This window comes from Tympanuchus pallidicinctus, unplaced genomic scaffold (genome assembly GCF_026119805.1).
Source record: "Tympanuchus pallidicinctus isolate F22 unplaced genomic scaffold, pur_lepc_1.0 scaffold3, whole genome shotgun sequence".
Taxonomy (NCBI): domain Eukaryota; kingdom Metazoa; phylum Chordata; class Aves; order Galliformes; family Phasianidae; genus Tympanuchus; species Tympanuchus pallidicinctus.
Window position 1 is genome coordinate 39426146 of NW_026294747.1, and position 25771 is coordinate 39451916.

At 38.1% G+C, this 25771-nt stretch overlaps 1 protein-coding gene across 16 annotated transcripts in view; it reads left to right on the top strand.

Moving 5' to 3' along the window:
• NRXN3 (neurexin 3) overlaps positions 1-25771 on the top strand; it is a 943812-nt gene that overhangs the window by 689129 nt on the left and 228912 nt on the right. For all 16 annotated transcript variants that reach the window (XM_052693472.1, XM_052693473.1, XM_052693470.1 and 13 more), the window contains one exon: positions 18970-19151. In XM_052693472.1, the coding sequence (XP_052549432.1) occupies positions 18970-19151 (182 nt within the window). The remainder of the gene's footprint in view (positions 1-18969; positions 19152-25771) is intronic.

A 25771-nucleotide genomic window follows, 5' to 3' on the forward strand; every position in this document is an offset into this window, starting at 1 on the left:
TACTATGGGCTTCTGAGTACTTAAAGAAGAAGAAAATTAAGGGGTTGCAGCTTGTTCTTTCAGTTATTGTGACAAAGTGACCAGAAATATTTTCTTATTAATGTAAGATAGTGGTTTGTTTTCACTGCCACCTCAGAAAAAAAATATGAATACAGAATAATGTTCCTAATTCTGATCTTTGTGTTCAGCCTAGAGCTCTATGCTCTGTAGGACAGAGAGGGAAAACCTAATGATGAGGAGTCAGAAGATCTACTCCACAACAGTGCATTGGCCCTTGAAGGCCTACTGCTGTGTCTGTGCAGAACAGAGGCAAAAGCTGGTATGTCCAGCATCTGTTTGTCAGCTCTGATTACCACTTATGACTTTGCTCATCTTCTTGATAACTTCACCTGGGAAAAACAGGAGTGAACACAATTCAAAGGCAAACTTCAGTTCTCAGCCCAAGTACTTCATACCTCAGTAGCAAAAATACTGGAAACTGTATAGTTGAAACCTTTGTGGCTACTTCCCCTTGTAATAAACCTGCAAGCAGATATCCTTATTCAGAACTGTCAACTTAGTGTCAGCAGTTATAAATGTACTAGCAAAGAAAAACCTTTAAGTCTTTGCAATGTGCCCTTGTATATTCTGCATCCCTTAGAAACAGTTGATGAGTCTGAATCTGCATTCACCTGTGCTTTCAATGTGTTTTGGCACTCTGACAAACTATTTAAAAACTTGTGTTTTCACAGCTAATTACGATTCCTCCCTGGCAGCATTAGAGCCAACAGCTTCAAACCAGAGGAGACACTTAAATAGAAATACATATATAAATTCCCTTAGAGCACATTTCTTTTAAACTGATGTGTGGGAAGTAGTACAGAACCACATAATAGACTTTATATTAAGAAATATTGAAATAGCAGGATGCAACAACATCCACCTGTCAGAAAAGCAAGTTATAATGGTCTTTCTTGGTACAAGTCACACTTTATGATGATGTCAGTCTTTCCTGCCTTTGAATCAGGCAGTCTGGTTCACTTAATGTGATTAAAGTTCCATAGATGATGCATCAGAGTGGTGCTGAATATATATATATATATATAGATAGATAGATAGATATAGATATATATTTTCCCCCACTGGGTATAGAATATGAAACTGTTCTGCAATATTGGGCACTTCGGTTTATTGGTGTAAGAGAAGAGGATGAGCAAAGGATTTGTCTGATAGGGCAATTGATTTAAAATCTAGGAAATTGTTTTTAGGAAGTCCACTGTGGACAAACAATCAGTATATTGCAGTGTTGACTAATGCTCTATGTTTAGCTGTTTGACCCTTGCCCAAAGACTTTGCACCTGAAGTAATCAAGCATTCTTCTTTGAATGTCTCTCAAAGCACCCTGTAAAGATAGAGAAGTATTTTTCTTCCCTACTTTCTAGAAGGATTGAGAGAGGCTCTGAAACTCATCTGCTGTCCTGGAACAAACTAACAGCAAACCTGGGAATGTATCCCAGGCACCAAGTTCCTAGCCCCTTCCTAGCATGCAAGGTTATGTATGTGCCTATGTGTGGAAGAGCTAAGGAGATGATACCAGAGAAGGAATTGATTAGGAGTAATTTGCCAGGGAAAGGAAGCTGTTCTGTGAGCTACCAGCAAGTAATGAAAAACACGGATGCCGATTGACAAGTGGACCAAAGACTTTTCAGTAGGAGGGAGGAGGAAATGGGTTCCAGGATGCAATTGCTCTAATTGAGGCTGTGAAGAGATAAATGGATAAAGTTAGCAACAGCTGGAGACTGCTCTGAAAGAAAACTTTAAGGGTTTGTTATCCTCTCAGGAGGTCTTTTAGTCACCATGGTGATTCCTCTGGCAGACATCAGTGGGGAGGAAAAAAAAGCAGTAAAACCAATACCTATATCAAACAAAAGCCCCCAAGCAAAAGGTTCCAGATGTGAGGGGGGGAAGGTGGAAGGGTGGAGGAAAAAAAACAGTAGTGGTGATGTTCTTTGAACTGGCTCTTGAAAAGAACTTCAAATACACATGTGAATGGTGTTGGGATGCCATGGTTACAGGTTATGTATAAAATTTCAGTAGTTACACAGTAATATGCATTGGTCACCAGAAATAGCAAGTGTTGGCACTGAATTTTCAGGGCCCTGAGGCACTTCTGCAAGACAGTCTCTCCCTGTCTCTTGAAAAAGTGAATAGAAAATTTGATGGTAGGCTTAGGCATTACAGCTTTGAAGTGAGAAGGAAGGTCGCATGAAAGTCTGTGAGAAAGCGTTGTGTCTCACTGTTGGCAAGAAGCAAAATGTTTTGTTACATCAGAGATTACTGCACAGTAGCCTGTCAGGCCATTGCAAGTACTTAGCTGGAAAGAAGTACTTTCACTGATGGAGGGAGTTCATCACTTATTTTTTTTGTCCTTGATTCTCAGCTGACTATCATCTCTTCCTATCTACCATCCTAATTTTAGCTCATAATTTCTAGCTGTTTAGCTTTGGTGCCATTTTGAAAGTTTTTCTTTTCTCTCTGTCTGCATCTTTCAAACTTCCCTTAGATGAGCAATACATTTAATATAGAGATTTTAAAAATCTCATCAGTTATTCCTTTATTTCTGAATAACATATGCAGTTGCTTATATACAGATATCTATATCTTTATTTTCAAATTTAGATATGTTAATTATTTGAGTTCAAGTGGATGAGGAGAAATGAGTAATCCTCAGATGTCTACATTTCATTGTTATTGATGTATAATCTGGTGACCAGATTGTGTTTGTATAGTGGTGGCAGTTAAAAGACCTGGTACATCAGGATCCCCTTGGCCGGTACTGAACTAAGAAATTACTAATTTCAGTTGCTATACTGGAGGTGCTACTCTAATGTGAAACTGGATGTGAATGATCATAGTAAGAAACAGGAAGAAAGACAAATGAATTATGGGAGGTGTGATAATGGGAACATTGGGATTAGTCTTTCTGTAAACAAAGGGTAGGAGGAACGAGGGATAAACATGAGTGCAAAAACAATCCATGCCAATGTTGCTGGAGAAGAAAAAGTGAATTTTTGCCATTTGTTTGAAAGAAGACTCTTCTCTAGCCTTTCCCCTTCTATTAAAAAAAAAAAAAGCTATTATGCTCACTATAGGTAAAATACATTTCTATTACATTTTACTTAGTGTTATGAATCTCCACATACAAAAGTAAAGGCTGAGTGGAAATGTGGAAATTATTGCAGGAGCTGAACTCTATCTTTGTGGGTCCTTTCCAGTTTGGTTTGTTCTAAGACTTTAGAGGTATGCTTTCTTAAACTTAAGATGCTGATGTGCTGTTGAAAGTTGGTCTGGGAGGTGGCTCTTGTATTTCTGCTGGGGAAGCATGTGTATTTACTACTGCTATGGGATCTGAAACTTGTGCTTTTGGAATTTATAAGGCAAGCTTTAATTTATTTATATGCTGTTCTTTTGTGTTGTTTTTGTTGTTGTTGTTGTTCCTGTAAAACAAAACAACAACAACAAAAAATCCAGTGCTTTTTTGTTTGTTTTCACTGGCATTCTTGAGATACTAACTCGGTTCATCGGTGATTAAGAATTTGAGAATTTTGTGAGTCATCACTGTCTGAATACAGAAATATCATAGTTGCTCAGTATCTAGATTTCTTGATCCTCAGTGAGAACACAAGGCAGTTATTTTTGCATCTGCTTGCAAACAATCTGTGTGTATTTCTTTGTAAATTATTATTATTACTATTGGGGTAGCTTAGCCACAGCAATAGCAGTGCCAATTAACTTGTGGTAATTTGACAGTCTTCAATTATTTTACAGCAAATTTTAACAACCAAACTTGAAAGGTAGAATTTTACAGCTCTTTCATTACTTGTTGAGTTTCTAGGCTTTTTTTTTTCCTCACTGGATGGTATAGCTTCTGTGTTTTTGTTGTTTTTTCTTTTAAGAAAATATACTTTCTCTGCCATAACTGTAATTGACTGCTGTAGACTGTCTAATGCCAAAATAACTGGTCAGAAAGGTCTATTACACCATTTCACTGTGTGATATAGATCTATTCTGACAGTAATATGTGAAGATTGCAATGAAAGAATGATCCATCCTGTGTACTTGCCGAATATGTTGTTGCAGAAAAGTGTATTTAATGGGGGAATTTTTTTATGTTACATAACAGGCAGAAAACTTAGCAGCAACTTGTTTTTTCAAGTGACTTTTTTCCCTTATTTCATCACTAGCTTACAGAATGTTCTGTATTTGAATATGAATTTTGCTCCAAGTAGTTGCTATTTTGAAGAACTGTAATTGGACACATGCATTTAGTTACAAAAGAAAACTTGTGTTTTTAAGTTGCTGGCTGGAGATTAGTTTTTCTGTTTTGACACTTGTTACTAAGTCAAAATGTTGCTGCTTTTCCTCATGTTTGGTCTTTTGTGGCAGTTACTGTGGCTTTACCAAGTCACTGTTTTGTGGCTTCACTCAAGGATCAAATTGAAAGAATAAAATACAGGGACTCCCATTTAAATGGAAATAATTTTGAGAATTAGCAGAAGTGACAGGGAAAGTGCACATTGGAAGAAATAAGTGCTTTAAGTATTTCAAAATTTGCAACGTGTGGAAGTTGCTTTTTGGAATTGCTGTTGAACCTTTGAACAACTGAAAATGAGGCCTGTACTTCTGAGGCCTGTAGAAGAAAACTGGCTTTTTCTGGGTATGTATGTATATTTTTTTTCTAGATATACATCCCACTATTTTTAGTAGTACTGTAGGGAAGATGTAGTTGTCAGAATGACACAGTGAAAGAATTTCTCTAAAGAAACCACAGCTCCCGTAGGCTTTGCAAGTATCTTGTAACAGCATTTTCTTATAGAACAGCATGACAATTCTGTAGTAATCTTATTCTCTGCTAAAGGTCAAACAAAAGTGAACTGGGTCTGGGGAAGAACACATGAATCTGACGGACCGGTCTATAGCTTCAAGTGTGCTACATCAGAGTCCATTTGATGTGGTCACAATGAAAGAGGAAAAGATCAGATGAATGAACTGGGTTTCTAAGCCTATTCCCACTCTAAGGAAGACAATTCTGTGGATTTGCAAGAAAATAGGGCATTGTTGTATACAGAACACTGGTAACACTTGGTGTGTTGCATAGCTCAGGAGCAGGTTCTGCTCTTTGAACCAAATGTGAGACCTTGAAGCAAGCGCTTCCCTTTATGTTTTCATCTTATTAAATAGATGAAGTAACACTTGCATCTATGAAAGTGATTTCCTGAGTTGTCACAAGGGGAGATCTAGATCTATTTTTGATGGGAATATTGAGGGGTAGTATGTTCTAAGTGAGAAAACTGTTTCTGTGTTAGAGGAAATATTAAGATGCAAGAGCTTTGCTGTGCAGCTTTGCTCTTAAGTGTATATAATGAGTTGTGAGATGTGAAAGATATAGAGATATAGAGTTGTGAGATGCAGAGAAAGCAGGTGAAGAACAGAAAAATTAAAATGTTACTAATGGTATATTTTGATTGGGAGGAGGAAAGAGAAATGTTGTATCTTCAAGGAAGTCCAGAAAGGACACTGAGAAACTTCAAGTTAGTCAACCTAACCTCAGCTGCTAAGAAGATTTCAGAATGAATTAGCTTAGAAGCTAAAAAGGAAAACACTAACATGGAAGAGCCGATGTGAATTTTCTATGCCTGACCAACCTCACTGCCTTCTACAATGACCGGCTTTGTCACTGCCTTGATCTGGCTTTGATCAAGGTTTTGGTATTTTCTGCAGCTGTATACCTATAGCCAAACAGGTAGAGACAGACTGGATAAGTAGATAATAGTGTGGGGAAAGTAGAATGGCTGCTGGTTGCGCTTATTGGCAGAAGGTCCAACAGGCAGCCTATGATTTTGGTATCCTTTGGTAGTGGCTGATGCCACTATTTAATATGTATGTTGATGTTCTTGATGAGACAGAAGACACTTTCAACTGTGTTGCATGTGATACCAATTTATGGATAAAGGCTTATGAGTTAGTGGGCACAGCAGTGATTCAGTGGAACCTCAACAGTCCCAACTCAAGGCCATCATCATCCCCGTGAAGTCTGACCAAAGCAAATGTTTCTATATGTGGTGTGGAGAATCCCTGCAAAACAGGACAGACTACGTGCCAAACGAGTGGAAAACAGCAGTTTGAAAAAGATGGATGACAATTTGAATATGTCAGCAATGTTCTCGAATCATAGAATTGCAAGCTTGGAAATGACCTGCGGGATCATTTCGTCCAACTGTCCTCCCATTACCATTGCTACCACAAGTCTCTAAACCATATATCGTAGCTCCTCATCCATATGCCTCTTAAAAACTGCCAGGGACAGTGACTCTACCTCCTCTCTGGGAAGGCCATTCCAGAATCTGACCACTCTCTGAAAGGAAAAAGTTCTTCCTTATGTCTAACCTAAACCTTCTTGTGGCAGTGGTGTCCAACTTCACAGTCATCTGCCTTAACAAGGGTGCAGACAGCAGACTGAGGGGATGGATTCTTCCCCTCAACACTTTTAAGACTACATCTGTAATGCTGTACGCAAATTTTGGCTTCACAGTATTAGATGGATACTGACAATAGAGCAAGTCTGACAGAAGGCCACTAATGTGTGGAGAATGTGGTATGAGGTGAGTCCAAGAGAACAGGGGAAGAGGGAAGGAGTAGTACTGCTATCTTGAACTGCCAAAATAAGAGTTTATAGAAAAAGTCTCTTCTTGGAGATCCACAACAATAATAGTAGAACCAACAAACAAGGTGGTATATTGAAAATTGTGTTTCATTACTAAGGTAATAAAACACTGGAGAACTAGTTGAATGCCCTTCCTTTGAGATATTCACAACTCAACTGGGTAAATCCCCAAGCAACCTTATTCTGCTTCAAGTTGGAGGAGAGGAAAGCAACATCACTTCTAGATATTTCTCCAGTTAATCTATGGTTCTCTGTTTCTAGGCAATTGTAGGAAGGTGACCTATGTTATTTCTGTTTTCAGTAGGAACAAGAAGTTATGTTTTCTAATGTCATCAACATTGTTCATTGCTGCTGATTGTACTTCAGTGCAGACAGTGGAAGTTACTTTTTATCTTGGGCCAAATCCTATTTGTATGTTGTATTCAGAAGGATGTTTCTAGAACACAATGTAAGTGATATTAAGTTGTCAAATGCAGGATGTTGAGCTTTTCTGTATGATTTTAAGTTTCTTTTTTTTTTCACTCTCCAAAGAAGTCAGGAGGTAAGTGATTGTGCTACCTGCATGCTCTGTCACCTGTAGGGCCCTATAGGATGCAAGTGTTGCAGTTTGAGGAAGAATGAGTGACCCTCAATGCAGAGCTTAAGAGATATTCCAGAACTAGAGATGAAAGGATGAAGAAAAAAATCCTCTGTATTACTGAAGTGTGTGAAAGGCATGAAAGAGCAAGAGAAAGATCAATAATTTGCATTCATAGCACAGGAGAGAATAAAAGATATATTGGTATTTATTTTTCTAGATTATTTGAGAGAGATTTCTCCTTCCTCTCATCTTCAGGAGACACAAAACTGAACTTCCTGTTGTATTGTGTGCCTTTGGCATCTGGAAGGTGAACTCAGAAAAGCATTCTTCCCTTAGTTACTAGATCACTTATTTGGGAGTTAACAGTGCTTTACTTGGGACTACATCTGGCAATTGACCGTGAAATAGTGGTTGGGTTGCACTTAAATGATCTGAGTGAAGGAAATATTTATTGATGAGAGTAAGAGGTGGTGTTCACCCAGCTTTAGCCTCCTCTTCAGCGTTATTAATTTAGATTCTCTAAAACTTCTTAATAAACGTTGAATGCTGTAAAGGTAACTGAGTCCATTCTCCTTGTCTAGGTAGGTGTTTGGCTCACATATGTTAGTAGTCTACTGTAGCATTGTTTGTGATGTGATGCCTTTTAATGTGATGATAAACTAATTTTAACAGCATGTCAAGTAATTTATCCTTGTTTTATAGAAGTCCTATACAAGAGTAGAACGTATCAAGGCACTTAAGATCAACTACTATAGGCAGGTGCAAAAATGTAAAAAAAAAAAAAAAAAAAAAAAAGTAATTAAAACTTTGAGATGACTTTTTTTTTTTGTGAGGATGCTATGGGTGTTATCTGTAATATTCATAGAAACTTATTGTTTCTGTGCCTGAAATCACCTAATACTTTCAAAATGAAGCACAGAGAAATTGCTGTTATCGTTACATGTGGCCAGCCCACAGCCCTTTCAATATACAAGTGACCCTTTCAAACCACACAAGTGAGGATATTGCTCCATGAAGCTGAAGGCCAGGAACTCTAGGCATCTGAGATGTGTTTCACAGTCTAAATTTTAACTGCTGAGCTTTTGAAGAAAACACAGTGGCAGAAAAGCTTTGAGTGGATGAATATCAAAACTGTAAGAGCCCTTGATATCCTCTGCCAGAGGGAAGAAGTGTTGGCCTTTTGCAGGCGAAAATACACTGCACAATCTATTTGATGATGTGTTCATAATAGCAGTAGGAACATCTTAGCTATCCTGTGCTGCTGGGCTGTGGTGTTGCGTGCCTTTATCAGTCTGCTCCTCCAGATGAGGCCTGGGTACAGCTCTGACACTGAAAACCCATGGCTGTAAGTTACAGTGTGAAAATAGTGTGGTGTGAAAACTGATGCCTTGCAAAGCTGTTTTCTAGTGAAATTTTTTTTTTTTTATTTCCGCTTAACTTCATATTTTACCCTGAAAAGAAAGGTAGTCAGGCATGGGATATTAGATGTCTCCCTTGAGTGATATTATAATTGTAATGGGAGCAGCAGAGGATACTGGGAAAGAGCTGATACCAAAGACAAAGCAAACTGGTTGAAGAGAATTAAGTCCTAGGTCAAGGTGAATAAGTTACTCAGAACCACAGTGCTTTTTCTCTCCCTAGCTGACTTTCTTCAGGTACAATTGTTCTTGAATGGTCACAATCAGTATATCGAAATAAATGTTTTATAGGTGAAGGTAAAAGGAGTTACTGGCAAGACTGTAAATCCTCTCATGGAACAAATGATAACTCAGCTCAAGAGTCCTTTTGTCCTGAGAGTGCAGGAGGGATATAAATTTTCTGAAAGTATCTGTCAGTTGGAATTGCTCTGCATTCATCATGCCAGCCCTCTGCATCATTCATGAATGTCATAAGAGACTAAAGAATTGGCACTTCATGGTGAGAATGATTAAACAACCATTATGCTTGCCTTTTACTTTGGTAGAATACCTTTTAAAGAGATTGCCTGTATAATGCTCACGTATGTCCACCTCTCCTACTGGTGCCTGTTCTTGCGTGGTAGTGAGAAGAGGGGAAAAAAACTTTAAGAGAAGATGTATGTTGTTGATGGAAAGATTTTTGTGTTGTGCTGTTGGCTCTGAATAGTTGTTTTTACATTCCAACTATGCAACCTTGGGTAAAGGTTGAAGACACTATGGGGGAGGTGAGCTTCGAAACATAAATTTCTTCTCTTGCTGGCTTTCTAGTAGTTGAGTTGGGATGTTATATTTGATGTGAAGTTTAAAAAAAAAAAAAAAAAGAAAGCTCAGAACCCTTAGCTTAGGTTTCCTTGGGAGGCCAAATCAGTTCAATTTAGTTATAAAGGACTGGTTTGTTTGATATAATAAGCAGCATGAGAGTGGGTTTTCAGAATGGAATTCAATGATTTTGGTAACATGCTTCTGATCTGAACTGAAATGCTAATGGTGAGCAAGTTAAACCTTGGAAAATCTGCTTCATATTCTTAGCTGTGCTGTTAACTTCAGTGATTTAGCTACTTTCTGTGGCTCTGGGGAATATCCAATAGCTAGTATTTTAGAGTCCAGCCCTTGTCAGCATTCAAGCTTGAAAGATTGGGTTTTGATCTCCTGCTGTGGAGACCATAAATGTAAATTTCATTTATTGATCTATTACCTGTGACAGTGGAAGTGCAAACAGATTTGTAAGGATGGTTGAGGATTTACCTATGTTTAAGCAAAACCTTGTGGTCTGCAAGCTAGATTGTTGTCTTTCTTAAAGACTCATGAGATGAGTAAATGGAAGTGAAAAAACTGATTGTGTTTGTACTTCTATTTTCTCCTTATACTTTGTTTTAATACAATAAGACACAGTTTAAGGATCAAAACTAAAGAGATTTTTTTTTAGAGAAGGGCTGACTTGCCTGTGGTCAGTAGTAGCACTTCAGCTTCCATTCAACATGAGCTGTACCTAGGCCATTTTCTTATCATTCAGATTCTTTAAAGGTACTGTAATAAACTAACATACCTGTTCTCACTTGAGGCCCCAAATGTGCTATGAATCCTACTGTGCTTTTGTCTGCTAACAGCAGTCTCTGAGTTCAGCTCCTGTGGCACACTGCCTTCTAGGCTTCTCCAAGGGCGTTCACTCTGTGGGCTCTTTTATTAGGAAATGCCAAGAAATAAGAACTAGCATTCAGATTCCAACTTCTCTTTGGCAGCAGAATGCAACTAAGAAGTACTTCCATCTACCTTTGCTGAATTTAGTCACAGCTGGACCTAATGAAGTCTATCTTCAGATAGTAGGTGACTTTTTGTCCCTGATATTTGCTCCTAGACCAGTCTTGCAAGAATCAGAGTAACTGGACACTGTTTTCTGGGCACTTCTACTCAGCAAATTTCATATTTCATTTTTCAATTGTACTATTGGTAATTTCTTTTTTTCTCTTTTGGCTTGTTCTTTTTTTTTTTTTTTTTTTTTTTTTTTTTTGTCTTCCTCTAAAGCAAATTCTGTATCAGTAATGTGTGTTTTTAGTAGAGTATTTTTTCTTTTGCTCCAGTGCACAGAAAAGTCCTGGAGGGATTGCCCTTGTGAACTTTTTCTAGATTGATGTCTGTTATATGTCTGCTTGAAGCTGGGGAGGCTGAATTTGTTGACTCAACCTGGTCTCTGTTGAAAGAGAGGACTTGAGGGCTAGGAGGTGTAACTGTCTACATGGTAAGTCTGACACTGTGGGAGTAAATACAGGGACAGATTACTGTGTCATTCAGTCAGAGAAGTGAACAACCAGTCTATTTAGAAAGTGCAACTATAAAGAATGGAGGAAGTAATTGTTCATGTGATTAACAGGTTGGAAACAGACCATGAAAAGTCTTTATCTCAAACCCTTGCTCTAAGCGGGGTTATCTGTGAGGTCAGGTCAGATTGCTTGGGGTTTTATATTGTCTCATGTTGAGTACTCCATGCATGGTGACTCCTAAATCTCTTTGGATGATCTCTTTGACTGTCTGTCCATCCTTTCCCCTACTGTGTGAAGTCAGAATCTCTTATTTCAAACAGCATCAGTTGCTTTTTCTTCTCAAGCTGTTCACCAATTAAGAGCTTAGCTTTATCTTCTCATAAGCCTCAATGCAGGTGCTTTGAGATTGTCCTTAAGTCCCTTTGAAGTTGTCTTCTCTGAGCTGAATAAGCTTGATTCTCCTCACAAGATGGGCTTCAGTCTCCTTGACAGCTTTTGTGGACTTCACTGAACTTCAGTTTGTCAATTTCTGTCTTCTATTAAAGCCTCCAAAACTGGATTCATTATATTAGCTGCAGTCACTCAAGCACTGATTAAGGGAAAATAGTTTGTCTACTGGCTGTAGTCAACTTAGTACAGTGCATGATGCTGTCAGAAGACCTTTGATGGGGCACATGGTATACATGGTATCTGGTGTACAATTCACTACATAAGTGGCAGAATTATGTAAGCTATTGCTATAAAGGTTTGTAAGCCATTATTTTGAATGCAAAACTTTCAGTACTTTCAGGGGAGAGACTGGATAAGTACTTTAGAATGAGGTCCGATTACTGATAAACAAATCCCAGTGGGCTGAATCAATTGCTAAAAGGGCTCAGTCTGGGTGGGTGCTTTAAGAACAGAGAAAGCTACTTAGTTTTCTCTAGCTGTCTGCTTAAGATCATAGTTATACTGAAGACATGACAATGAACTAGTTGACACATTTTTAAGTAAATAAAAACATTAAGGTTATTTCCTGGTTGTAATCTGTTATGTTTAAGTTGATATCTTTGATCATCTTGGGTCCGTTTCAGTCAGCAGCATTCAGTTGCATTCCTTTTGAGATGGCAAACATCCCCACTACAAATTCAGATCGGGGGAAAAGTCAGTATTCCCACTATCTTGAATTTAGGTGAAATTCATAGAGTGTAAGCTATCTTGGACTGCTTAGTAGTTAAAGGAAAACTTCCTTCCTCCCCCCTCTTCTCATCTTTTTAATACAGTGTAACTAATAAGAAGCAGCATACTGTCTGATTCGATTGCTGGCTGATGCACACATACTGAGAGGAAAGTGACTCATATTAATTTGCTGTCATTAAAAAAGACAAAGAGGGAAGGCACGATCCAAATTGCTGCTTCCATTTCATGTTAGTCTTGCAGATTTCTGAACTCCTCCTCCTTTTTCTATGGAAACATCTCCTTCATATTTTAAAGGTGGAAATAAAATTTGTTTCACATCAATACATGAGAAATAAGATGGGTATAGTATTCAATCTGGGTCTTAGAGGGTTTGTCAAGAGACAGGTGAATATCCTGAGAGGAAAAAGCTTGTTCATGTGAACTCTTTTTGTGAACAGAAGCTTGCTTTTTTTGAGACAGAAGCTTTGCATTTTCTCATGGCTTTGTTTACTTCATAGGCAATTTAAAACTCCTTAATAAATAAAAGTGTATTTTAGCAGTTATTAAATAAGAAATATCAGATCTGTCTTCATTTTTTGCTATGAAGGATTCTGTGACCGAATAGTCAAGTGAATGAGATTATGATGATTAATTCCCTGTAAACTTTTTCAACCCTTCTTATTAAGCAGGTGTTTGCATTAGTAGACCTTTCAAACTTGAGGACTGGGGAAGGCAGGAACTAGGGCAGTGGACTGGTAAGTGCCAGAGAGAGGGCCTTTAGTAGAAGGAGCAGCAAAACTTTGCTTCTGATGAATATGATTTTGTCTAGGTTTCAGTTTCTCCATGTGTGTTATCAAGTCACAGAAAATCAGGCATCCCTGGGGTGTGAAGTGTAAGGCACTAGGAAGGCCCGTGGAGACCAGCACTTCAGGAATGTACCTTTCCTCCCCTTTCCCCAGACTGAAGCGTTCATTTAATTATTTGTTGTCTTTATCTCCTTATGCTTGAATCATTAATTAAAAGTTTGTTAGTTGTCAAAAAATGTTAATGAAATTATACCAGTTGAGATTGTTTTGCCTGTGACAATGTCAATGTCATTGTGAAGGAAAGTGGGATCCCGGTAAATTTTGTTCTGTTAACTCCAATGATTATTACAACATTTAAATTGGCCTGAATCTTTAAGTATTTTAATGCTAAAATTACTTTCTGGTTGTAAAAATTAGAACTATATTCTTCATAGTCCATTAAACTCATACTTGCATCCCAATGTGCTGTTGCTACTGTAGTTTGCGGGCTGTAGTATCTGTCAAACATTGCATTTTCCTAGCCACAGTGAGTTAGGAGTGTGTTGGAGTTGTGACATAGCTCAGAAAATGGACTGCTGACAAAATGACTTAGTGGATGCAAATAGAGAATGTTTTTATTTAACATCAGGAGGCTTGCAGGATCCAGGTATGTGAGAGAAGTTGTATCTTGCGTAAGCAGTGGAGAACAAGTCTGCCACGTTTATGGGATTAATTCTAGGCAGTATAGAGCTGCTGCAGTTCTTCTGCACTGACTGAAAGGCACTCTTCCTTAAGATATGTTTTGAAAGTTTAGAATGATTATTAGAAAAAGTGATTAGTGATTTAAAATTAAAGGTGGTAGTGCTAACTTCTAGTAAATGTTTCCTTAGCACAACAGAGGTTTTTCTTGCTATGGATTATAACTGCTGATAATTATTGTTAGAAATTGTGATGAGTTTTTTTGTCTTAAATTTCACTGCTCTGAAATTAATGCCTTCTATTTTATTATGTTGGCCCTCAATGTCAGAGGTGGATGCTGGTGGTATGGCAGTAAAGACTAAACTTTCCCAATTGTGTTCCATTACACGCTGTTGCTGTGTGAGAGATGGCAGCAGAGAGGCAATCTGACTGACAAAAGTCATCTGACATGGGAGTATGTGTATGAAGCAAAGGTGTGTCACCGGATTTATCCATGTAGAAAAATTGTTGCGCACTGACTGCAAATCTATGGAGACCAAAGAACAAATTTTAGCACAGTGAAACAATAGGTATTGTATTTCAGCAGTGGTGAGTGTAGGGCACCTCTGCTGGTGTAGTTGTTTTGTTTTGTTTTTGAGTGGGTCATTCAGCCTCTTGTTTATTGCTGGCAAAAGTGCAGTGAATAGCTAAGAGTAGTGACTGTTGAAAACTAATGTTTTGCAGCTGAGAATTTGTTCTACCAAATATTGTTATTGTGATCTTGTAATAGTATCTGTAAAAAGTTTTCATGGAAATAAGAAGCATTACTTTCAGAGCAACCTACTTAGTTCTTGTTTTCTCTGACCTCCAAATTTTGTGTGTAAAATTGCAGCACAGTAGCTGAGCATATTCTTCACCAAATACAGGAAATGTGGCCTAGGGCACTGTGAGAAATGGCATTTCTCACAACTGAATAGGGAAATAACTCTGTGCACAATTTTGTTAATGAAGTATAAGCAATTCAGTGGAAACAGGGAAAAAATAAATACTATAGAGTTAATCGGCCTCTCAGAATTCTGTGTTTCCAGGGTGTAGTTGGAGTTTTGGAGTTGGTTATGAAATGAGGCATATAACTAAGCCTTGAACAATGAGGAAAAACTAAATATAAAGTAGATGCTCATTAACACTCTATTATCAATTGTCAGTCTTGAATAGAGAATACCTTTGGGGGAAAGAAATGCATGCCCTTGTGCAATAAAGGAGTATGTAATGAAGCTGAGGTACAGCAAGAGGATCTCAAGCTGAACAGACCACAATTTCATCAGTTGTTTTAACTCTCCTTTTACTTAATTAGTCTGCAGTTGTATACTGCACAACAAAGAAAGTATAATTATTGAAGTTTGGAAGGAATTTCTGGAGGTAAACTAGTCCAACCTGCTCATCTGCTCTAACTTAAACAAGGCCAATCAAGAATTATGTGGTCTTGTCATGCTGTAATAGAGTTGAAATCTCCCCTTCTGAAGTCTAGAGCTGTTATTCTACTTTTTGTCTTGTTCAGTTATCTTGTTTCAAACTCCATAAAGTCAGCTGTTACAGTCAAATAGAAGCATTCAATAAAATCTTTGGGTTTTTAAAATATTTTTTTCCTAATTGATAGCTCTGTAGTAATAACTCTGATAATCCTTCCTTCCCAGTTTTTACTTAATGTCTGTACTTCATGTTTAGCCTACTCTCACTATTCTGTTCATATTCCTGGGGAAAATGTTTTTGGCATAATGTTGACATGCTGTCAGCTTCCAAACAAGGCAATGCACATCCTGACTAGCCTCAGAGAAGGGAAGGGGATATTGATGTAACCAACAAATAGTTGTGCATTCATAGATATACACACATAGATAATTAGGCCAGCTATTATTATGCAAGTAGCTTTGATATGGACAATATCAATTATTTCCACCCCCCCCCGCTCCCTTTCCAGTACCTGACAGTGGCCTACAAGAAAGCTGGGGAGCTTATATAAGGGAGCTATAAGGGCATGTAGTGACAGGATGAGGGGAAATGGCTTTAAACTGGAAGAGTGTAGATTTAGACTAGATATCAGGAAGGTATCTTTACTGTGAGGGTGGTGAAACACTGGAACAGGTGGTCCAGTGAGGTTGTGAATGCCCCCCTCCTGGAAGCATTTAAGGCCAGGGTGGGGTCTTAAGCAACTTGGTGTAGAGGGAGGTGTCTCTGCCTATAGCAGGGTGGTTAGAACTAGATGATCTCAAGTCCCTTCCAATCCACGCTATTCTCTGAATAAGAAAACAACTGCAAGCCATCAGCTTTCTGTTATCAGGTTAACTTAGCTAGCGATCTTTTGGTTGTTGTCTGATTGTACTGAATATCATCAAGATAAGCCTAGAAATGAAACCTTTCTCTTTAAGGGGAAAAAAGAGCTCTCTTAATCAGTTAAGTCCCGTGACAGGCCTATGAAGACATAATTGGTTATAATTGGCATTCACAGGAGCTCTGACATGCTCTACCTGCATTGAAATGGCTCTTAGAGAGGCAACAAAATCATCTGTCTTTCTATAAATACTGCAGAAGTTTCTCTTTGCATATAAACCTGCTTGGAATTCAAGTGAGAATAGTTTGGAAAGCAAATCTTAATCCATGAGTTCATTAACAATAAATAAACTCATCTTGCTTTACTTAGCTTGAAGGAGGGAAGATTTAGGTTGGATGTTAGGGGGAAGTTCTTCACAAGAAGAGTAGTTAGGCCCTGGAACGGGCTGCCCAGGGAGGTTGTGGATGCCCCGTCCTTGGATGTGTTCAAGGCCAGGTTGGACGGGGTCCTGGGCAACCTGATCTGAATGTGTACGTTTGGTGGCCCTGCTAGGCAGGGGGGTTGGAACTACATGATCCTTGAGGTCCCTTCCAACCCGGGTGATTCTGTGATTCTGTGATTAGCGAACTGCTGTGCCTTGTTTTAGTCTATAATGCAGCACACAACTTTAAGAACAAGCTAATGAATTGAAGGAGGATATTTGTTACGTAGTTTATGGTGGGCAGTTGATTTCTCAGACCATGGCAGAACCTATAGATAATTACCAGTCATTGCCAACTAATTTGATGAGTTAACATATACAGTTGTGGGATGGGTTTTAAAACAAACTTAAGAAAGTATTTTATATGTATTTTGCATGTGATACGTTCCCCATCTTGAGTCTAAAGCTGAATCAACAGAGTTCAGTCTGTAGAATTAATCTTTTTGAAAATGAAATTGTGTTCAAAGTTCCGTTACGCTATTGTGTTCTTCTAACTCAGAAGAGGGAAATTTCTTGTTTCACTATGACTTTAGACACATTTGAGTTTACCGATGGTATGTTTTGGTATGTATGCGTATGATGGGAATGTGGATACATTTTCACTGTCATTGAGTCAGCTATTTATAAATTTTCCTTCTATGTGCTTGAGTTTTTGCTCCCCTGGTAATATGTGTTGAGATTTCTAGAAGAAGCTTCTTAAATGAGGGCAAAGTGTCAATTATTTCCACTAATATGTAATATTCAGCTTTAGAGGCACTGTGGCTTTATGGGTAAGTGCAGAGATGAAGAGTAGAGTGTACAATACAGTTTCTGCATCTAACTATGCTTGTTCTCTTCAGGGTTACTTGATGCACGTGGCTGGTTTGTACACTTGGGGGGATTAAGAATAGCATTAGTTGTGGTTTCTCTCTGACCAAAAATTGTACCCAGTTTTCCTGTACTTCCTGCGGTTTCACTTCCTGCAGTTCTCATACTTGATGCTTAAATGAGAGCTGAGTGGTTTGGGTTTCTGTTTTGTAGCTTCTGAGCTTCTGAGGTTGTTATAGTACTTACAAACTCAGGTGCAGTTGGTAGCTGGTACATTGAGACACATTTCTGACCCACCTGAAATTTTGGATGTAGGATGGCAATTTTGGTTGTGTTTTCAAAGAGGCTCAGAGGCTGGGTCATAAAAATCCTGCTCGTAACTTGCAGTGTTGAGTACAACTGAGAAAGTGGTTTCTGAATACTTCTGCTTCTCAGCTTCTTTATCTGCAGTGGAAATTCCTCACTTGTATGTCTTACTGTGCTGAGATTGCTCATTGTCAATGTGGAGGACAGCGTCCAGCTTTGTGAAGGTTTTCTGTTGTCCGAATAAACCAGGAAAAAAAAAAACTTTAACAAATACAAAACAAAACACAAGGTGAAGGAACAAATTTCCAAGCTAACTGTAAAGAGAAATGGTGCTAGAAACACCTGTCGTAGATATCCAAAAGTCTTTTAAATATTTTTGGAAAAACTCCTCAGCTATGAATAGTCTTCAACTGAAGACAAGACAGATTCCAAGAGGCCAAATATTCCCTTCAGATCCCCAAATGAAACTAAATCCCATGTTTCCGAAACAATTTCTGATTGGGATTTTTTTCTGTAGTTTTCTCTCCCTCACCCTTCACAAGTGTTGTGTTATCGAGCACTGTCTGGGATGATATTAAGCACTAATGGAATCAATAATTCTTGATAAGCTCTTCACTTTATCTCAGACTGCTTGCCTTTATTTAGGAACTGAAATGCCTTTCATTAAGAACCTGAAAATACACTTCAGCAGGTTTCATACAGTAAAAAGGCCTGGAGTGATTTATACCAAAAGCAGATGGTTGCTTATTTGTTTGTGATTCTTCCACTGTTACGCATGTAGGAGCATTAGGATATTCTGAATAACATACGTACATGTTTGCAAATATTTTCAGTAAGTAATCCATCTTTTGTCCATGTTCATGTGAGGGACACACCTTCCACAAGGAAGAAATTGAGTTTTTGTCACAGACTCTAACAGTTCAAGCCTAATGGTGAAGGAACAGATATATTTGTCTGATTTTTAAAAAGCTTCAACTTAATACCTTCTTGTATTAGAAAAAGTCTAGTCTAGCATTCCAGAGTTATGGCTCCTTGAAGGGAAACTTGTGACTTTATAGAAGGAAGAATGCATGTAGTAAGCAGGAGAGGGTAGTCTAAGTAACCATTTTGTGCACCTTAAGATGCATGTTATGAATATCAGAGAGCTCACAATGTCATTTGTCACAAATGAGGATTTAGTGTACATTGTCTCAGTTTTTACCAGCCAGAGTGTGGAAATATGTTTTCATCATCCACTTAATTTTCCTGATTCCTTCTATGTGCTGTCAGTAGCATGGTCAGTGGAATATCTTGGTTTTTACCAAGTTAACTAATGAAAGCATATGTTTGTGTATACTCCTTCTAGAAGCCATAGAATTATTTTCAGAGTATACAAATAAATGATGTGTGTAATTAATGCTTTTGTCTCTGAATTTTCTGTTTTCTAGCTGGTGCCACGTATATATTTGGGAAGAGTGGAGGCCTCATCTTGTACACCTGGCCAGCTAATGACAGACCAAGCACAAGGACTGACCGTCTTGCTGTGGGCTTCAGCACAACAGTGAAAGATGGCATTCTTGTACGGATTGACAGTGCCCCTGGACTCGGTGATTTTCTGCAACTGCATATAGTGAGTATAGCTAAACCAACATCTATGTCAAACCTGAATGTCTATCTATGTGTTTAAAGAAAACTATCATGATGAAATAAGGTATGTAATTCTCAGTTCTTTTTGTATCTTCAGTACTCACCAAATTAACCTGCCTTAGGTAGTCTTCAGGGTTTGTGAAAATTGTCGAATGGGATGAACAGGGAGGTAAATCTTGGTGCTGGAAGAATGGGGAATGAGGGGAAGGCCTTATAGCATTCAGTAGCAATAGAATGTATTCAAGAACTGTAGAAACAATGTAAATATAATTTCACTAATATTTCTGAAATGTTGGTGGACTATTGCTATTCTCAGAAAGGAAAGAATGAAATGGAATAAGAATTTTTTCTCACTGAGGAAGTTAAGTAGAACTGACCACGTTCTTATCTGGTGTGGAGAGAGTCAATACAACTGACGTTTGCTATTGCAGGGTAGTTCCAAATAGCATGGCCTTGCAGGAATTATTTTTCTGTTGAATGCAAATATTAATGAAGAACATCTTCAGTGAAAATGGCTTTAGTGAAAGTTTGCATTTCTATGAGAAAATGAGACTAAAACTAGAAACCTTTTCAGCCTGTTTCTGTGTTTTTCCTTATAAGGTGGGGAGAGGGTTGGGGGCAAAACAATATTGGGTTTATTTTCCATTCTAAATAAGTAGTTAAGAAATTCACTAGAAGTAAATGCTAGTCATGTTGCTTGATGGTCATGTTTTCCATGTTGTATACATTAATTCATGTTGGAAGAAGAATGTGACATTTGCAGAGCTGCTGATATTTCATTGGAGATTAGAGAAGGTGTAAATAATTGTGAAGAATATCCCAGTACAATACACAGACCTAATGTGAATGATTGAAAGTCTTAATCTGGTACAGAGGAACTTAAAATGTTCAAAATCTTGTGGAAATGTAAGGAATATTGCAGAATGTTCCTGAAGTAAAATATAAGGCTTGCGCTCATTGCCAGCATTTCCTGTGGCTTTAGTTAGAATTTTGTTATAAGGCTCAGACATTTAAAATGATTGGAGTATGACTGGGAACCATTACACTGTCACCAGTTTTGGATCTCTTTTTGTGTTCTTTCTGAATGTTTCGTGTTTTGTGTTGGAATGAAAATAAAATCAAATCCTGGCATTTTCTCCTTTTTTCCCCAAAGAAATGCTTTTCTTCTTTCAAAACAAAAGCCAAACAAAACCAAAACCCACACTAAACAGCATTAAGTGGGTTGAAATTCTGTAGCTTCTCAAGCTAACGAGGTTGGACGTGAATGAAGAAGAAATTGTATTCTTCAGCTATTATAACGTATAAGACTTCTGTATTGTCTGTTAACTGGAAAACAATGTGCAAGGCATGTGAGCAGAGGTAGAAAGATGCAAGGTGGCTAGATCTTAGGAGGAAAAAAGGATCTTATTGCTGTTGGCTGCCTTCTGGGATGTTACAGAGAAAATGGAAGTCAGACTTGTCTTAAGGTAGTGCTCAATAGAAGGAAGAGGGAAAATGCACAGAACTACCAACAGGGAATTTGAATCTTTTATTGAGAACTTTTAACAATGAGAGTATGTACATAATGAGTTTTTTTCAGCATCAGTGACAAAGGTGCACAGTTTTTTTTCTCTGTAATTTGGTCTTTAGTATTTCCTCTTTCCTTACAGATGAGTCCAACAGAAATTTTTTTTGAATGGTCATCTTTTTGGCATTATCGGAGATCTAGAGACATTAGATACCTAAGCTATGAACTGTTGTTGGTGTTAGTGCTAAAAGTTCTCTTGGCCACTTCAAGTACAGTTTGGCCAATTTTATGTGTAAAAATACTCACTGGCAGCAAATACAGCAGTTCAGCTTTCTCTTGTGCTTTCTTAGACATGGTGAATTAGGAGGATTTGCCAGTTATTTGTGAATAGCAAAGGTATGTTGCTGTGTTTTTCTGTGTGGTATTCACCCTTATCATGTCTATTGTTGATAATACCAATGTTCAAATAGAAAATGTGGTCTGAGCCTCATGTCACTATATATACAATAGATAAGTTTGAACTTTAAAAATTGCTATTGGCTTCTTGAATATCTTTAAGACTTTGTTATTTCTAGTTTGTTATTTCTAGTTTATGTATAATTCAAGCATTTTATGTAAATTACTGAAAGCCACAGAACTGAGTTAACATCAAATTATTTTGGAAAAGGTTGAATACTGAAAGTTGCATCTTGACAACTAAAATGTGAGACTGTGTATGACGTTTTACTTTGCAAGACATATGCAAGCTTTCTGTGAGATCAGTCTTCCTGACTAACTGAAAATTACCACATGCTGTGTGCTGTTATGTTCAAAGGTGCTGTCCATCTTCTGTTTCTCAAGCCTTGTCCTTCCATTAGGCAGTCTTCCAGTGTCAAAATGTCATGGTTCTATGTTTTTTGTTTGGATAAGACAGTTCAAATGATGATTAAAAATACAGGAGAAATATATTTGTATATCAGGAAAAAGTTATGAAACTACATTAAACACAGGAGAAAGAATTAGAATTAAAATACGTATTAAATCAGGGAAAACCGATGTTAAATTAACTCATTTTATGCATTTTAACAAACTAACAAATTGGCTTTTGGGGAGGAATTCTTCTATTTATTTTAACTGATGGATGTTTTTGAACGAGTACTGGAGAGGCCTCTTTTTTTGGGGTCTTTCTGGTATGCCAGTCAGACCTTTATTTATAAAAACTGTTTTTTAAGGATAGTATCTACTGAACTCTGGCCTTCTCATTCTTCCTTAGCTGCTCTGTTGTTTATTATAGTTAACAAATTTCTTAGTGATCATTTTGTACTGTGCATTACTACACTAAAACAATCCAGTCATAGTATGGGTTGTATTGTATACAAATCTGGTACAATTTTAAAGGTTGTTAAAGGAACTTGTATTATTCTAGAGAGACTTCTTAATAGTTTCCATGATTTTTTTTTTTTAACACTGTGTATGTTTTGGAGCGTTCATTATAATCTTTCCAAGAGACAAAAAGGCAAAGAAGGTATCTTTTACAAAGACTTGGATATTGTTTAATTTATGATCTGTTTGGATTCATTTTAAAATTACTACTCCTTCAGACATTGTGGAAATTCATTAACTAAACTGTCTCTTAAATGACAAAAAATTACAACCTCTGAAACTACTTTCTCTCCTGATTTACAATGTAGAATAAGCCAGCAGCAATGGGAAAATAGATGGCATGCATTTCAGATCGATGTATATGAAGCATGAGGCGTTAGTGTGAATAGCTCTAACTGGATCATATAGTCTAACTCCCCTGCAATGAACAGGAACATTCACAGCTAGATCTGGTTGCCCAGAAGCTGGTCCAGCGTGACCTTGACTTGTCTACAGGAATGGGGCATCCACCACATCTGCTGGCAACCTGTTCCAGTGCCTCACCACCCTCACTGTAAAATACTTTTTTTTTTTTTTATGTCCAACCTAACTCTACCCTCTTTAAGCTTGAAACCCTTTCCCCTTGTCCTATTATAATAGATCCTTTAAAGAATCTGTTCTCTTCTTTCCTGTAGCTCCCCTTCAGGTATTAAAGGGTGACTATCAGGTCACCTTGGAGCCTTGTCTTCTCCAGGCTGAACAGCTCTTTCAACCTGTCCTTATAGGAGAGATTCCATCCCTTGGATCATTTTTGAGGCTTTTCTCTGGATGCAGTTGCACAGATCAGTGTGTTTTCCTCTACTGAGGACTCCACATCTGGATGCTGTACTCCAGGTGAGGCATCTGCCAGGCAGAGAGACAGGATCACCTCCCTCAGCCTGCTGTACGTGTTTCTTCTGATGCAGCCCAGGTTTGGCTTTCTGTCTGTAAGGGCACATTGCTGCCTCACGTCCAGCTTCTCATCAGTATCCTTTTTTTGATAGGCCTGACCTCAATCCTTTCATCTCCCACCTTGTATTGGTGGTGAGGGTTGCCTTGACCCAGGTACTAGACTTTGCACTTCAGTTTGCTGAATCTCATGAGCTTCACCTAGGCTAACTGTTCAAACCTGTCTAGGTCCTTCTGGATGGTATCCTGTCTCTTGGGTGTGTTGACAGCACCCTGCAGCTTGGTGTCATTAGTAAACTTGCTGAAGATGTAGCTGACCATGCTGTCAGTGTCAGTGAAGATTTTAAAGAATGTTGGTCCCAGCACTGACCACTGTGGGCACCACTTGTCATTGATCTCCATCCAGATATTGAGCCATTGACCACCACCCTCTGGGCTTGATCCTGCAGCCAGTTCTTTGTCCATTGAACAGCCCAGTCATCAAATCCATATCTTTCCAATTTTGAGAGTAGGCTGTTGTGGGGTACTGCGTCAAAGGCCTTATGAAGTCCAGATAGATGAGATCAGTGGCTTTTGCCTTGTCCACTGGTGCAGTTACACCATCATAAAAGACCTCTAGGTTGGTCAAACAGGATTAGCCCTCAGTGAAACCATGCTGGTTCTCCCATATCACTTCTCTATCTTCTACATGCCTTAGCATAGCTTCCAGGAGGACTTGCTCTGTGATCTTTCCTGGCCCTGAGGTGAGACCGACAAGTTGGTAGTTTCTGAGGGCATCCTTTTTACCCTTCTTAAAAATGGCTGTGATGTTGCCTTTTTTTTCCAGTCACCGGGGGCTTCACCTCATTGCCACTACTTTTTAAATATCTTTGTGAGTGGATTGGTGACTACATCAGCTAATTCTGCCAGGATGCATCTTACTGGTATTCTAGACTTTTGGATGTTCAGACTCTGCAGGTGGTCACACATCTGATCTTCCCTCGCAGCAGGAGGAACACTTCCTCCCCAGTCTGCTCCTATCTAACCAAATAATGTCTCCATATCTTAATTATGAGTTATATTTACAAGTTCAGAACAGGGCTTTTACTCTTGCTTTTCCAGGCCTTAAACCTGTATAAAATAAGTCTTTGAGTTTGATATGCTTCTTTGAGTGTACCAAAAGCAGTTGAGCATCAATGTACGAGGGTTATCTTCATTTCTGAAGTTTAGTGCTTATTATGTGGCATTTCATTCAAGAACCAGCAATGATCTGTGTACATTTCTCTTGTCTGTTTAAACAAATTAGGAGCCTTTAAAGGTGGTTGTAGAATAAAACATGTTACACTGAATTTATATGCTGAAGCATGCCAACAGATCACCAAAAAATAAGGTGGATCAGGGGCTTCTTCAGTGAAGCAAGGAATTGTTTATTAACTAGCTAGGTACAGGAGACATCTTGTGTAATGTATGCTTGTATAGTTAATAAAGAGAAGCAACTTGTGTATGAGAATGGCTGGACTCTTACTGATTAAGGACGGAAATTAGGATGAGTTTTCAAGCAAAATGTTACATTGTCTGAATCCTTAGAAAGTCTAAGAGAACAGACTGTCAGAAGTCATTTTCCACCAAGACAAAAACCAACTGAGGGTATACTCTGCAGGTCTCCTATAATTATTCACATATAAAATCTATCTGAATGCAGTTTTCTATTATGGATGAGTTCTCTGGCACAGACTTTTAAATGCACCGTCTTTAATAGGTGCAACCTGGGGATTAACATATGCACGAAGACTTGAAAGCTTGAGTGCGAACCTTCCAGGCAAGAAGGCAAATAAGCTGAATGAAGGAATCAGAACTGTTCTGGTTTAATTTTGGGATATGAAGATATAGCAGGGTTTTTCTTTCATTTCTTTGTTTGTTTTTTTTTTTAAATAAGTATTTGCAGCTGTAGTTCATTAAGTTATCTCTGTGTACTAGGTAGCATTCTGGCACTGTAATGTTTGGTGTGGGAGTATTGTCTCCTAACAACACTGGGTAACTTAATGCTATAACATAGCATTGTATTGCAAACATATTCTAAGCATTACACTGTGCGTCACAAAAGTCTACCTCCCTTCTATAATTATTGATAAATATAAATGTTATGTCGTGTCTTCTTTTTTGCTTAGGATGGCAGTCATTTTCAGATGAGACTAGCATCTTAATCGTGCTAAATTTTTTTGTTGATCTATCTTTGTGTAACAAGGTATGGTGCATTATGTGAAGATGAATTTCTTGGTATTCCACACAAATTAGTTGGATTTTTTCATGACTATTTTGATGTTTTATGACCATGACAGGGTAATGACATGAAGTACCTTTTGACATTATTAGACAGCGTCCTGGGAGATCAGTTATTGAACATAATAGCTGGAAAAAATGAACATTGCAAAGACCTACTTGGAATCCATTCTGGCCAGGGTCAGCCTGCTTTATGCTTTATGTAATCTTTAACTAGAAGAAGGTCTCTGTTCCTGACTAAGTACTTGAAAAATATTTAAGTGTACAAAGATGCACGTATACCCAATTCATCCGCATTAAAAAAAATAGAGCTAAGGTAGCATCTACTTATGTTGGGTTTGTAGAATGAAGAACATGGCAAACACAAACTTCTGCATTGTTGTTTTGCATGTGAAAAGCTGTATCTGAGTGAGCCTCAAATTTGAAGTATGCACATCAGAAACTATATCTGTCCTGGTTTTATCAGTATTCCATATCATTCCTTACCGCAATCAAGTCACTTTTCCTATTCCATTTCCTTTCTCCTGTGGGGAGTGACGGATGTAACA